Below are 16,851 nucleotides of genomic sequence, written 5' to 3'. Positions count from 1 at the left end.
TGCGCGGCTGCAGCCGGGGCTTCCGCCCGCAGAGCGCGGCGGCGGCGGGCGCAGCAAGTCCGGCAGCTACCGGGTGCTGGAGAACTCGGCGCCGCACCTGCTGGACGTGGACGCGGACAGCGGGCTCCTCTACACCAAGCAGCGCATCGACCGCGAGTCCCTGTGCCGCCACAACGCCAAGTGCCAGCTGTCCCTCGAGGTGTTCGCCAACGACAAGGAGATCTGCATGATCAAGGTGGAGATCCAGGACATCAACGACAATGCGCCCTCCTTCCCTTCCGACCAGATCGAGATGGACATCTCGGAGAACGCGGCCCCCGGCACCCGCTTCCCCCTCACCAGCGCGCACGACCCCGACGCGGGCGAGAACGGGCTCCGCACCTATCTGCTCACCCGCGACGACCACGGCCTCTTCGCGCTGGACGTCAAGTCCCGGGGCGACGGCACCAAGTTCCCGGAGCTGGTGATCCAGAAGGCGCTGGACCGCGAGCAGCAGAACCACCACACGCTCGTGCTGACCGCCCTGGACGGCGGGGAGCCGCCGCGCTCCGCCACGGTGCAGATCAACGTGAAGGTGATCGACTCCAACGACAACAGCCCCGTCTTCGAGGCGCCCTCCTACCTGGTGGAACTGCCCGAGAACTCCCCGGTGGGCACCGTGGTCATCGACCTGAATGCCACGGACGCCGATGAAGGCCCCAATGGCGAAGTGCTCTACTCCTTCAGCAGCTACGTGCCCGACCGCGTGCGGGAGCTCTTCTCCATCGACCCCAAGACCGGCCTGATCCGTGTCAAAGGCAACCTGGACTATGAGGAGAACGGCATGCTGGAGATCGACGTGCAGGCTCGAGACCTGGGTCCCAACCCCATCCCGGCCCACTGCAAGGTCACTGTCAAGCTCATCGACCGCAACGACAACGCGCCGTCCATCGGTTTCGTCTCCGTGCGCCAGGGGGCGCTGAGTGAGGCCGCCCCGCCGGGCACCGTCATCGCCCTCGTGCGGGTCACTGACCGCGACTCGGGTAAGAACGGGCAGCTGCAGTGCCGGGTCCTGGGCGGAGGTGGGGCGGCCGGCGGCCTGGGCGGGCCGGGAGGACCGGTGCCCTTCAAGCTGGAGGAGAACTACGATAACTTCTACACGGTCGTGACTGACCGCCCGCTGGACCGGGAGACACAGGACGAGTACAACGTGACCATCGTGGCGCGGGACGGGGGCTCCCCTCCCCTCAATTCCACCAAGTCGTTCGCCGTCAAGATTCTGGATGAGAATGACAACCCACCTCGTTTCACCAAGGGACTGTACGTGCTGCAGGTGCATGAGAACAACATCCCAGGAGAGTACCTGGGCTCCGTGCTCGCCCAGGACCCCGACCTGGGCCAAAACGGCACGGTGTCCTACTCCATCCTGCCCTCGCACATCGGCGACGTGTCCATCTACACCTACGTGTCCGTGAACCCCACCAACGGGGCCATCTACGCCCTGCGCTCCTTTAACTACGAGCAGACCAAGGCTTTTGAGTTCAAGGTGCTGGCTAAGGACTCCGGGGCGCCCGCGCACCTGGAGAGCAATGCCACCGTGAGGGTGACGGTGCTGGACGTGAACGACAACGCGCCGGTGATCGTGCTGCCCACGCTGCAGAACGACACAGCCGAGCTGCAGGTGCCGCGCAACGCCGGCCTGGGCTACCTGGTGAGCACCGTGCGCGCCCTGGACAGCGACTTCGGCGAGAGCGGGCGCCTCACCTACGAGATCGTGGACGGCAACGATGACCACCTGTTTGAAATAGATCCGTCCAGCGGCGAGATCCGCACGCTGCACCCCTTCTGGGAGGACGTGACTCCCGTCGTGGAGCTCGTGGTGAAGGTGACGGACCACGGCAAGCCCACCCTGTCCGCGGTGGCCAAGCTGATCATCCGCTCGGTGAGCGGCTCCTTGCCCGAGGGGGTGCCCCGCGTGAACGGGGAGCAGCATCACTGGGACATGTCGCTGCCGCTCATCGTGACTCTGAGCACTATCTCCATCATCCTGCTCGCGGCCATGATCACCATCGCGGTCAAGTGCAAGCGAGAGAACAAGGAGATCCGCACTTACAACTGCCGCATCGCCGAGTACAGCCACCCGCAGCTGGGCGGGGGCAAGGGCAAGAAGAAGAAGATCAACAAAAACGATATCATGCTGGTGCAGAGCGAGGTGGAGGAGCGGAACGCCATGAACGTCATGAACGTGGTGAGCAGCCCCTCCCTGGCCACGTCCCCCATGTACTTCGACTACCAGACCCGCCTGCCCCTCAGCTCGCCCCGGTCCGAGGTGATGTACCTCAAACCGGCCTCCAACAGCCTGACTGTTCCTCAGGGGCACGCGGGCTGCCACTCCAGCTTCACCGGACAAGGGACTAATGCCAGCGAGACCCCAGCCACTCGGATGTCCATAATTCAGGTAGGAGACTTTTAGCATCACTGGGACTTCACTTGATTGCTGGTTTGGGAGCTGTCCTGAAACCTTTCTTACAGGACAAGCCACTGGCAGCAGCAGGGAGAGGGGATTTTTTTTTTCTAATGAAAATGGTTTACACTTTTGCCACTGCCTGTGTACAACATTATCTATACATATTCTCTCCCATGTAAATAGTCTAAAATCTACAAGATGTAAATGTCTTACTTTTGTTGCATTTTTAAAGTTTATTTTTGTAGTTTTAAAAATGTTAGCAAGGTTAAGTTTATTCATAGTTTATTTTACCTTATTTTTGTTTGATGCTCTACATTTTTTTTTCCTGTAAGAAAGGATTTCCAGAGTAGAAAAAAAAAATGTTTTACCTAATTCACTTTAAAAGTGCATTTAAGTCCATTAAAATATATAATGCCAAGTCAGAGAAATGTGTACCCAGATGTTAAGGAGTTAACTACCTAAAGTGAAATATAGAAACCTGCCAGAATTCCAGAGCCTCAATCAACTTGAGCCAGTTTTCACTGCCACCCCCAAAGTCAGCTTGATATTTAAAAAGTATTTGCAAGGACATGAATTCTATCTACTCTTTAACTAAAACTGCAGCATAATGCATTAAGTTGCTTAAGCTTTGGAAATGTGACATATACTCTTAGGATCTTTCAAAAGTTTGTATAAATGTAGACTCTGGGTAATGATGAGTGACTATCTATGAAAAGTTTCAATTTATTCTGCCCTGTGGTTTTCCTGATCTGTGTTTTGCTGTCACTGATGGATGTAGAAAGTTCACAAGAAGGTCATGGGCTGCTTTGGGGCTCTTGAAAACAGGAAGCAAAGTTGCACTAAAGGCACTTGCCATAAAGAATTCCAGGATGCATTTAGTTTGCATACTGTGTATTTTCTGTATGTCTAAGTGATATTTATTATGTATTAGATAGTATTGTTCGAAGGTTTTGATATATGAAAAAAATGACCCAGCATGGACATCGATTTTAACAGCAGCAGGTGACTGTATTGTGTCTAGTCATTGCCTAGTTTCTTTTATCCACTATTGAGTTGTGTCACAGGAAAACTTAATTCTCCTCTATTATGAATGTGAGTTACTACAAATTACTCTGGATGAGCAGTACTGGAAATTCAAAACTGAGTTTAACTATGAGTGACACTTTGGGAGGAAGATTAGTTTGGGGCAAATGAAAATAATTTGTTCATTATTTTATGCTTTCAAAAGCAAACACCTTTAAATGACGCTTAAGTAATGTTTTTATTATTCAAATAGGGTTTTAAAATTTCATAACCTTATATTTTCTGAGACAAATGTAACAAATGCTAAAACTTAGCAAAACTTATTTTCTTATAATAGTATAATGCCCTTGTAAAAGAGATTCTTGTACTTCATGCCACTGAATATACCAAAGTATTAATTGTACTAACATTAAATTTCACTTTTTAGTGTTTACTGATACCAGTAATCATGGCTTTTTGAGGTTTAATAAAACTGAACAAGAAATTTCTCCCTTAAAAAAATCATGGTTTCCATGAAAGTCTTTCTGTGACTGTAGAAAACTGGTATTTATGATAATCTTTTTAAAGAGAGATGTTAAATATATATATATTTATAAATCTTTTACAGTCATTTCACAAATACACATGTTATACACTCTTATATTTTTACCATTGACATTGCAATGGGATCCCAGAGGCTTAATGCTGGATCTTCTACTTTAAGCTCTATCAGTTGAATTCTTATTTAGGCTCCATGTAAAAATGAAGTTGGTCTAATAGTGAGGAACAATCTTGGATAGAAGTATCCAGGAGGTTTTGAGGATTGGGGTGCCACATTGTATTTATATCTTAGTGTTCTTGAAGCTGGTCATTGCTTAATGGGTGGGTGGATGGTGGTGGTGGTGGTGATGATGATGATGATGATGATGATGATGATGATGATGATTCTCATTAGCAGTAAAACTTGAGGAAAAGCAAATCACACACACACTGGAAGAGAAGGAGAGAGATAGTTTAAACAGAAAACAGAAGGACACACTTCCTTGCCATTCCTTTTTTTCTTGAATCTTAATCCACACCATAAAGACCCAGAAAAAATGTTTTAAATTCTTGAATTCCCCTTCCTTCCCTGCGCCCTCTCCCCGGCTCCCCCTGCTCCCCCCGCCCCATATTGCTCTTCCCCTGGAAATCTGGAAATATCCTCAATATAAATTGTTAAAACAGGCTTGTTTTTTCTGTTGAATTTTTGCAATCCTATAAGGGATGCTCTGTAAATTCCTACTAAGTTAATTTCCTTTTAAAAGTATCAGGTTTTTCTCAACATCTACTTTGGAAAACAGAGTAAATTGACTTTAGTTACCTTACTTTTTTCTTCATTTTTAAAACTGGCATGCTACAAATACTCTGGGCTGAAGTGATATGTTTAAATTAAAGTGTTCAGGTATCCCATAATCTTGTTTCAAGTGCATTTATTAGTGAGTGTATTTAACTCAGCCTGCTGAGGAAGCAAACTATTAATCTCATGTGTATTTCTAAGGATGAATTTTAATCCATCAGAGGACACTTGGACTAGCAGCTACTAGACCTGGTTTATCTTATTTTCCAGCATGTAGAAGGTGTATGGTGTATTTGTATTGATGGAATGAAAAGAGTTTCATAATTGTCTGAGATGCATTGATAGAGAGTGGTGACATAAAACTTAGAAACTTCAGGATTTCCAAGACTCATGTTACAGCTCAAATTAAGATTTATTTTAGTATCAAAAGATTTTATGTGAGTCGTAGGGCTTAAAATTTTAAGGTTGAGATTTGTAGGTTCTTGGGCATAAGGGTATTTTATTGAATATGGATGTGGTACAATTATGTAAGCTAATGAAGAAAGAGGACTTTGCGAGAAGAGATTTTATTTCAGGTTTTTAAGAGATTTTATTTCAAGTATCTCAGCTGAAGTGAAATCATCTCTGAAGTGTTTAACCAATAGACCAGTGATTAAAATACCCTCAGTAGCGTGACTCATAATAAAAGATTGTTATAATGAAATATTTTATTCATTTTAAAGCTATAAAATTTATTTTGAAAAATAGGAACATAGATTTGTGGTAGGTAAGGCAAATAGATTGTTATACAAATTTATAAAAGCACTTTTCACAGAAACAATTTCCATATGAATTATTTTATATATTAACATGAGAATCTAAAATCAAGTAGAGATTATCACTAATTGTCACAAGTAACTGCTTATTGTGGCTTATAAAATTATGTAAGTCTCAGAGAAACTTCTCAACAGGTGTTTTCAAGGAAGACTTCGCTGAGAAGAGGGAGAAGACTGGGGAGTTCTTACTAGTGGGTATATTTCCAGTATTTGCTTGAATATCTGTGTTTTCATATTTTTTGGTAGCACTACTATAAGTCATCTTAGTATGCTTTCAGAGAAGAAAATGTATAGAGCCAGGAGAATAATACCTACTAAAATAAAATTTTGAAAGGAATATATTCTTACATAGTTTTTTACAGTTCAGTTTTAAAAGATTCACATTAGGGTTGATTTTAGACTTTTTTATGTTAGAAGAGAAAATCCTTTTGCTATACATATCTGGCATTTTCAATAAAAAGGGAATTAAACACATGATAAGTCTATAAAAATGAAATTGAGACATAGATGACTAAAGTATTATAGTATGGACAATAAATTCAGTGTTTTAGAATGAAAAGGTGAAAGAAAAATTGTATCTTTACTAGGAACATTATTCATTGTATACTTCTATTCCCACTTCTTTATTCTCTTCTTTATTGACAATAGGAACCCAGGTGATTTCCCTAGATCATGGTCTTCAAAACTACACTCTAGTGTGTTAGCAATTTCAGTAACAAACATAAAGTGTGTGAATATTTTTTTTCTTTACTTATAATTTTGAAGATATTTTCCTGCAATGTTATTCTAATTTAGCAAAGTTTGATTAGCTACATGCAATCATTTCCATAAGCTCCACATACCTCTTTATTTCTAGGGGTAATGGTTGGTTGAGTAAAAAGGGAATGTTTCTTTCTTACTACATGCCTCCAAGAGTGTCTTGTGCACTTGTCTTTAATTTTTTTAAAGGTAGGATTAATTCCTACTTTAAATTAACACGAGTACATAATCGTAAAACTTTTTCTGTTTTATTGTATATTAAAAGCAGTATAAAGTGCAAATAAACTTACTTAAAAAGATAATCAGCCATTAAGGTGTTTTGACTTTCTTCACAGAAGAATTTAAAATGCAAAATATTATCATCATTTTTAATATAGTGTTACTTTTACTCTTAGTTTTGTGTGTGCCCATAACAGTCCGAGCTCCAATATAAATCTGTGTGCATTTCTCAATTTTACTATAAATAAATGCACAATATGAACTAGAAACCCGAGAATCTTATTTTTAATATTAGTTGATATAACTACTCATAAGTTATTACGTCTTTATCCACTAGCTTTTAGTTTTCAATAAAATTTTCAAAATACTAGTTAGGCAATTCTTGTTCTTACACTGAGATGATAATCCATCAGTCTTTTATAAATGTAAAAGTAAGATAATTTTACATTTTAGTTGGATTCTATGAGTGAATTCTATAATTTTACTTGAGGTCTATGAGTGAGTTTTATAATTGCATTAAATACTAGTGGTATATGTAAGTCTACTTAGAGGATTTTGGTATCTTTATGTTATTTAAGGCTGTGTGCAATCATGAAAAATATCAGGTAATGGAAAAGTATGCCTTACAATTCCTCTCTCATCTGCTTCAACATATTTTTTAGTTAAGAAGAAAATTTATATGTTTCAAACATTTTTCTATTGCCTGTGACTATATTGTCTAAACCACACCAAAAGAACTCCAATGCCATATTTTCCAGAAACTTTTCTCCATAAAGTTTATGTTATAATATACATTCTTTCTTTTTTTTTAGAATGCATAGACACAGACTTATATAGGATATTAAAATAAATTAATTATTAAAATGATTCCAAATATCATCTCTATTAGATTATTAAGAAATATACATATTTTAAGAGAAACATTCTTAAAAACCTCCAGATAAATATTAAATTCAAGGTAAAAATACAATATTTATAGTTTATCATGTTTCATTGCCATTGTCAGGTTTCAATTTTTTTTTTCTGTTAGTTCTGCTTATGCAATATTATGCAATAGGAATATATAAAATAAAAGGTGTAAATTAAGAAACTATTTTGTGTTTTGAAGATTAATGAAGGGTTACATGCATTTACTACAGCGAAGGTTGGCTCTGCCTATAATTATGGAAATGTGAACAATGATAAAACTTCTTGGCAAAATTCAAATATAAATACATATAAACATGGCTTTATATTTTCAGTAAATGTACGCAAATACATAAGCACAGACATTAGCCCATGTTAATACTTTATTCTTTCAAAGTCAGTTCTCTTTTTAATGAGGAGCACAAACCTTTATTTTCCTTTGAAAATATGTTAAAAGTTGTTGATTTTACTGTTTTAAATCTTCAAACAGTTTGACGTTCCTTAGAATAGAGCCAGTCATTCTAGAGAAGAGAAGTTAAGGAACAACTAGCATTCAGTGGACCTTGTGCAAATTAAGAGAAAAAAACCACACCTTGCAAGTTTCTGCTTCTTCTGGAGGGTGGTAGGATGGGTGGAAGCACTGTGAGAAGGTATGCTGTGAGTCTGATGATGAAATAAGAGGAGGAAGATGAAACTACTAGAACTGGGCTCACGCCAGTTCGGAAGTAAAACTTAACTCCCTATGCTGAGAGGTCTTGCAAGACACTCAATAGTGGGTAAATTCTTACAAATGCACCTGCTAATTATGATATTACTCATTGCTCCAGAATGTATTCCCCTCAGTGATACTTTCTGTTTAATAAATCCCACAGGGCATTATCTTAAAGTCATATTTTAGTCAAGCCATTAGGGAAGGATTTATTTATTTTTGTATTGAATTCCTTCAACCAGTGACTATATACTAGTATTTGTTAGAGAATAACATGAAGTTCATTTCGCTTATCCATTTTAAGATAGTGTGACTTTTACCACCTATCTACAAAATACTTTTAAAGTTCATCAGACCTACACTAATCTATTGTCAGCCTAGTTTAGTAAAAGAGACATTGACAAGCTTTTCCTTTCTATGGCCACACAGGATTTTACAGTTAGTCATAGCTTTCACCACCAGCTTTGACAGTGACATATTGCTATCCTTTGGTCTTCTGAAATAAATTATCCACAATAAAGAAGTCCTTAATGACATCAAACTTTCCGGCTGTGACTAAGCAGAAGCTTGCTAGAGCTTTCTTGCCACTGCAGAAGTCTAAGTTCCATATTTGTAAGGTAAAGGAAAAAAGACAACAAAGTACAGATGCAAATTGTGGCTGTGTAGGTGGCATCTACCACTTGTGTGCACCTGGGTCTCCCAATGATAGATTGTGAATTGGTTTCAGACAGTGTTTGAGAGAATCTATTGCTATACATGTGACACACTTCCATTTGTATGTCCTGGTCCTACTAACATTCTGATTACTGGTATTTGTAGGCCTTGCCCTGGATCTCTTCCAGGCAGTTTTATTGTAGTGAAATGGCTCATACAGTTCATTGAGCATCTAGCATAGCTGTGCTGAACATGATTAGCACATTTGCATATATTTATTCAAAAAATAAGGTAGTCAAACAGCATAATTATGGGAAAGTGAATCATAATAATAAAGGACAATTTAAGTTAACAAGCTTTGTGATCAAAGGATAAATACAGGTTGGATAAATGAGACTTTAGATGTAACTAATCTACATAAATAGACTTTGGTCTGATTAAAGAGATGGAATATATTAAAATAATTTAATAGTATTAGAAATGCATTTTACAGCAATCATTTTGAAATATTTAAAGATCTGTGTTATTTTATTTATGTTTCTATTTAATAATATAGTCATGGGCCATATTTACATTGGATGAAAAACAAGCAAGGTAAAGATAAATGTAATCCTGTAAGCTTGGTTCTGGAATATACCCTGTCTGAGCAATGTTTATTATTTTTTAAACTTGTAATGTTTTTGAATGACTTTAATTGGTGGAACACATTAAAGGGACCATTTAAAGGACAATTTCTTGTTCACTCTCTTTATCAGCTAACAGCAGCCTTTGTGGAATTTGAAAACGAGAGCATTAAAACTCTATTTCAAGCTTTCAAAGTTACACATTCATAATTGTTTAATAAATATATACTACTTTTAAGAGACACTGGGTACATGTTTTAAAATTATATTAACACATAATATACATAATGACTTTACATGCAGAAAGGTTCTAATATTCTTCTAATAGCATATATACATGTACATGTACATGTACACAAACATATACCATATACATATATTTCCTCAATCGTTACCCAAGGATATGTTTATTTATTTTTAGACAGAGAGGAAGATAGAGAGAAGCATTGATGTGAGAGAGAAACAACCATCAGTTGCCTCCCACACATGCCCTGACCAGGCATTGAACCCACAAACTAGGTATGTGCCCTGACAGAATGGAACATGCAGCCTTTTGGTATACAAGATAGCACTACAACTAACTGAGCCACCTGGCCAGGGCACATATATGTTTTTAAATAACAGATTTAATTTACAATGTGACTAAGTAATTTATTTTCAACAACTTGGTGCTTTAGATATGCTTTAAGCTTCTTTAGTGATGCATTTTTAAAAATGTCATTTAAGCATACCAGTAAGTCTCCATTTAGCATACTTCTTTACAGTATTTATATGTGAATCCACTACCTAATGACTAACTATACTTTTACCTATTTTTTTGTGTCCTCTAATTCAATAAAACTCAAATGGAAATACAGCTATATATCCTGAATCCCAAAAGTTTAATTTTAAAAAGCAGAAATGCAACAGGTATTTTATTGTAGGTAGAAATGGTAGGGGTCCAAATATCTTTTCTTATTTTTATAATCCAGGCTTAGACTAGAAATGACTTAGATGAAGCCTTAAATTTTTATTTATTTGCACTATGTACACATACATCAGTTTTGAGTCCTAAAACTATAGATATAATATTTCTTTTTAATTCACAGACCCCATTATTAATACCTTTGCTGAAAGCTGTTCATTTTATTTTGTTAAGCTGTTTATTTTGCACAAAGCATATTATATCAGAATATACTGTTATTACTGTATGACTGAATAATTGATAATTTCTTTTTACAATTTCACCATAGCAATTGCACATGCAGAATAGATACTTGTAAAAATAATTCACCTATGATTATCATGAAGGCTTATTTAAGTACAGTGTAAAGTGGCTGCTATATGCTTTTACCAATGTCCTCATTTCAGTAGATGAGATGACAGTAAAATTTTAGAATTTTTGAGAAATAATGTGCTTAAAATCTCAGTAAAATTTACTAAGAAAAATATTATTTAATGTTTTGGAGAAAAAGGAATTAACTTCAACAGGGATTATTTTCAAGCTTAAAATTGATAATTGCTTAATGACACATCTTTATATAGTGCCATAACTATCTGAGCAACCTTAAAATAATTTATTTTTATTTTATAGGTTTGTCAGCAAAAAAATCAAACAAACAAACAAGCAAGCAAGCAAACAAACCAACAAAAAGCTCACAAAACACAATTCAAAGTGAATATTGTCTAAATATTGGTGAATTCTAATAAGTCTCTTCTTGGGGCATAAGTATCTTGCTTCCTATTTTGCTTTTAAAATTTTGCATCTATTTTTAAATAATTTATTTCAAATCAACTCATTGCATTAAGAATGTGAATAAGAGGAGTTGTATGTCATGCAAAATAATGTGAATCAATGATCTATCATTATCATTATCATTAGGATAAAACTTAACATCAAGGCATAAAACTTGATTGCTTTATTATTATTTTAATCTTTACATCACTTTGTGTTACCTTAATAAAATGTTTTTTGTTTGTTTGTTTTAAACCAATGTCTAATCTCTTATCTTAAACTTGGTTGATGAAATCAGAATTTCCTGATTAAAAAAAATGGTGATATATATTACTTCTTCCTTGGCATGGTTCATAATTGTACAAAACCAATGAAAATATGTTGTTAATGCATGGGCCTAATTGTAATAAGATAGAGGGTTATTGAGAGCATATGTATATATATGTAACATAGCAAATATTTTAATGCAACACACAAATTGAAAAAAGAAAGTCTGTAATCTTGCAAGTTTAGTATTGGTAGATGCCTGGATAGTAGTAATTATCAGCTAAACTTCTGGGTCCTGATCTTCTAGGAAAGCTACTATTTATCCCGAGATGATAATAAGGCAGAAAATAAGTCAACTACCCTATTAAACAAATCATACTCACAGGAATTTGTAAGGGTTATTGGCAAAAGCCTATTTTACAGTGAGGCCCTAATATCAGATATGCCAATATCAACGAATGAAACAGTATGCCTAATTGGAGAGAAAATAAAAGACAAGGAACACATTTAAGGAAACTTTTTTGTTGTTGTTGAGCAATAGATGTTCCATGATTTTTTCATAAGCAAGACAATTACATAGTAATTTAGGTTGGAATGTATGCCCAATTCCCCATCTCAAAACCCAATTTGTTACTACCTGTGGCTATTTCTATTACAAAAAAAAAGAAACATAATTACTATGAGTCTCAGCAGTCTTAGAGTAAATTTTTGCAATTACAATGCCTCCCTTGGGCAGATGTGTGAAAATGGCAGATTAATTCCTGCCAGGATCTTTCTGTTCCTCATGCATTTTTGGATTTGGTGTCAACTGCTTGTTAGAGTGTCTCTGTTTGCTGTGGTTAAAAGTTATGTCAGTGTTTCTATAGTATATCTTTAGAAATAAAGATCCACATGTCAGCTATTAAAATTTGCCTTGGGTGAAAAGTTGACAATATAAAGTCTTAGCAAAGAATTAGATAATATTTTCCATTATGTTCCTCTGTTGCCTGGTTAAGTTTGAAGTAAATGCTAGTAAGACCGTTTAGCAGTGTTGAGAAAGAAGGATTTAGCCTAGTAGGTAAAAAGAAAAGTGCAGTTCTTTGAAATATGAAGTAAGATTTAATCAGCAGAAATCAATGAAACTATTTTCATTCTATGCTTGATCCTAAAGCTATTTAATGCATAAGAATTATAAAAAGCCCTAATGAATATATTGAGACTAGATAATAGGTGATTTAACATGCTACCAATTTCCATTTATTCCTTCTTTGGGTTGTGGTGTATAATCTCTGTTCTTAATAAAGATCTAATTGACCTACACACAAATAATGTGTGTAATTCAGGCTGAAGAGTTTTAAACCTCCGCATCAGTGTTATAACCAGCGGTGAAGATATTTGTCACAAAGCAGTTTAGATAGCAGAACACTTGAGGACAAGGGCCACATTCTCGTTTGCTTTTGCAGTTGAGAGAACTTACCCTGGTTTCTCATGGTAGGCACTTAAAAATTAGAATTCTTTATAATTTCTTATGACCAATAATAAAATATGAGCCAGAGCTTAAAACTCACACTTAAAAATTACTAAGGCCTGCCGAAACCGGTTTGGCTCAATGGATAGAGCATCGGCCTGCGGACTGAAAGGTCCCGGGTTCGATTCCGGTCAAGGGCATGTACCTGGGTTGCGGGCATGTCCCCAGTAGGGGATGTGCAGGAGGCGGCTGGTCGATGTTTCTCTCTCATCGATGTTTCTAACTCTCTATCTCTCTCCCTTCCTCTCTGTGGAAAATCAATAAAATATATTTTAAAAAAAAATTACTAAGGCCAAAGTATGAAATATTATTTACATTAAAATAATGAAATAACTACATGCTGGAAAATAATTTATTTGAAGGCGACTTATTTTGATAATTATTAGTTATAGTTTTTACCTTTCAAATAACTACAATAAAAATTCCTATAGAATTCTATTGGTCATATTAAAAGTTCATGAATAAAACTTGATCAAGGTTCATAATTATAAGCATCAACTTTCACATAATTTGTGTTTTATATATACATAATCAATGTGATCCTTTTTATATATTTAAGTTTAAGATTATTATTCTTTTTTTAAAATATATTTTATTGATTTTTCACAGAGAGGAAAGGAGAGAGACAGAGAGCTAGAAACATCGATGAGAGATAAACATCGATCAGCTGCCTCCTGCACATCTCCCACTGGGGATGTGCCCGCAACCCAGGTACATGCCCCTGACCGGAATCGAACTTGGGACCCCTCAGCCCGCAGGCCGACGCCCTATCCACTGAGCCAAACCGGTCTCGGCTAAGATTCTTATTCTTTTGAAGACATAATATTAATGCTTTTTAAAAAATGACTTTTAAAGAAATGAAATTATATAAGCCATAAATAGTTATTTGGGGATTACATTTATTTAAATTTATTGACATGTGATTTTATGATATTCACTTTGGTACCAAGTGATTATTAGATTTGCCATCTGATAATGGGAAAAGAAATCATGGATATTTATCATGTGTATAATAATAACGCAACTTACAAAATTCTTTTCAATTTTCTGGATCTGTGTTGTATAGGTATTAGGAAATTGTCAGGCACCTATTGAGAAAACATGCACTAAGCACTCTTATCAACAATATATTGCCCATTTTAGTGTTGTTATTTAAAGAAAATCTACCCCTGCAGAGTTGTTCAATCCATAATCATTAATTCAATTACTAAAAATGAAAAAATTTTAAAAGCCCTTAATTAAAATAATTTACTACTTTTAAGCTATTCTAGGACTTAATCACTATATATCTGAATTTAAAATTTTAATTGCAAAATCTATATCAAACGATAAGGAGGGGCTGATAGAATAACGGCTTCAAGTAGAATGAGCTTTTAAACTGTATTAAGATTTAATTATTTTACATGCCAGAGTATCTGGGATATAAAATGGAGGACAATGTAGAAAGGAGCATAGAAATGTAAATTTAAGCAATTTATGGTTCATTGTTAAAACATTCAAAAATAAAAGAAAGATGTTCTGAAAGATTAAACAAATAGTGTTAAACATTTTATATGATTTTTTAACTTAAATTATGTATTGTTTAAAGTATTACATAAGTCTATCTCCCCTCCCCCACAATATTTTATATGATTAGCTGACAAATAGTGAGTTCTCAATGGGGACATTTACACCCACAATTACGTAAACATTATAGTTCACGTCTATCTGTAAACTCACCCTGGAATGTTTATCATCTGGGGAAAGAAGGCACACTTGCAGTGGGTGCCATCTCTGGGTGGGCTACCAGGCCAAGTCTTGGTTTCATGCCACTACAGAAGGCTTACCTAGGAACAGGTATTCTCTCAGACAGCCTGTAGCATTCCAAAACCTGTCTGAAATTTACTCGTTTCTCTGAATGTGCTATTTCTTGAACGATCATAAATTCTTTCTTTTAGAACAGCAATATTAAACCCTTTTTATTTCATGGCACATATAAAGTAATTACTAAAATTTCGCAGCCCACCAAAAGATATCTCTTTTGCTGAATCTGACAAAAAATATATATAATTTTGATTGTTTTCAAAAAGAATATTAGTAATTACCTACCCTTTTTGCTCCAAAGTGACTTTTAAAAGATTCATGTGCCTATAACTTGTATACAAGGATTTCTGGTACCAAGAATTAACCTATTATTTCACATGACCACTAACTTGCAATTCTATTGTCTGACCTATATATTTATGGGTCAAGATAGGGCATAAATACCCAGCAGCTATTGTTGTGTTGGCTTTTGTCATTTTATCTGACAATCTAAAGGAGAGGGGAACTGTGCTTCTGACTAACTAGTCAGGTATTGCATGTTTTAAAAATGCTTGTGGGCACACCAGTTGAAAATCACTGTTTTAAATACAGCTTAGAAATTTACTGGAAATGTGATCTTCAAACATGTTGTAAGTATATCAGTTTTTTATGCATTTATGTCAGTCTTCCCACAAAACCATATAACCTAAAACATGTATCATTTGTAAAAACTTCAAAAAGTTGTTTAAATATTTAAAAAGCATCACAAAACACATAATTTGAGTGAAGCAAAAACGAAGCATTATTTGTCTTATACTGACGTGTTCTAATTCTTCTTTCTTATCCTTACCACCTAGTCTCTTCTGTGATATCCAATCAGAAAATATATATTTTTACAGAGATACCTTAAGAACCTTGTATATTTATATCTAATGTAAATGTATTTTAAAAATTAGATATCTATGTTGATGAGACCATGGTGGTGTTTACCACCAAATTAATATTTAACTAGATGTACATTTGGATCTGATAATCATATATTGATATGACACAGTGGAGCAATTTAGGATTGGATTAGATTTGAGATTGGTTGGTTTGAATAATATTATGTTTAGCATTATTTAAATGCAACAAGAAACATTTTTATCAGTTAAAGACTTCTTGGATTTCCTTTAATCTAAGCTTCAGTACATATTTTGATAGGTAAAATGTTTATTTTCTTTTATATGAAAGCATTAAAATGAACCTCTGCAGATGATGCTCTCTTCTTATTCTTCAGGCAAGTGTGCACTATTGAGATATAGTAGAGATTAAGTCCCCCATCTGCCACGCCTTAGACTGTTTAATTTTATTTTTATCTCTTGATAAACTTTCTTTATATATTTATGTCTATGCAGGTCAGAGAAATAAACTAACATATCAATTTATAGCATAAGGAAAGGAAATTTATAAACTCAGCCAACAAATTTCTTAAAATTATTTTCATTTGAAATTTCCCATTGAGCCTCAGTCAACTTGAGCTTTATTTTTTTTATTATTTTACCAAAGAAATGAAATCTTCAAGGACACATCTGTTATTTAATGATATTACAGTTTAGGGTTTCTTTTTTTTTGGTGGATATGTGCTATGGTGATGGAAAGGCGCTGGGGGTGGAAGAAGGACAGGAGCTCTGATTCAATATCCCCAGGTAACATGATATAAATAATTGGAAAATGGAAATACCATTTCAGTTGGTTAATTGTAATAAACCTATTATCTTGTTAGAGCATTAAGGTAGAGTCAACATGTTGGAAAACATAAAAGGAGAAATGAAAGCATTTAAAATTCAATCATTAGATTTCATTGTACCCATCTGCTCCCAGGAAATATAATTGGAAATTTGATTCATTGACCTTTAGCTGCCAGTTTAGACCACAATTTCAAACTATGTTTTCAAGTTGGATGCTTGAAGTTAATCTGATAAGAGTCACATTCAGTACACTTTCAACACAATTACCTTTTGAATGAAATTTAAAAAAAATCAGGTTTAATGGGCTGGTGTATATTTGACAAAGAGTCAGCATAGTTATTTAATCCTAGATCTGGTTAAAGTAACTAATGTAACTTCATAT

The 16,851-nt window shown here is 36.5% G+C and overlaps 1 protein-coding gene across 1 annotated transcript in view; it reads left to right on the top strand.

Annotated features, from left to right (window-relative positions):
- Window position 1: 1 nt before the first annotated feature.
- The window catches only part of PCDH17 (protocadherin 17), a gene marked incomplete at its 5' end in the record, with an annotated part of 100,600 nt that continues 83,750 nt past the window's right edge, over window positions 2-16,851 (top strand). The window contains one exon of the mRNA XM_006776759.2: window positions 2-2,437. Within this exon, the coding sequence (XP_006776822.1) occupies window positions 2-2,437 (2,436 nt within the window). The remainder of the gene's footprint in view (window positions 2,438-16,851) is intronic.

Source organism: Myotis davidii, unplaced genomic scaffold, assembly GCF_000327345.1.
Source record: "Myotis davidii unplaced genomic scaffold, ASM32734v1 scaffold488, whole genome shotgun sequence".
Classification (NCBI taxonomy): Eukaryota; Metazoa; Chordata; class Mammalia; order Chiroptera; family Vespertilionidae; genus Myotis; species Myotis davidii.
Note: the sequence above shows the minus strand (reverse complement) of the source record. Positions and strands in the feature narration are given on the sequence as shown.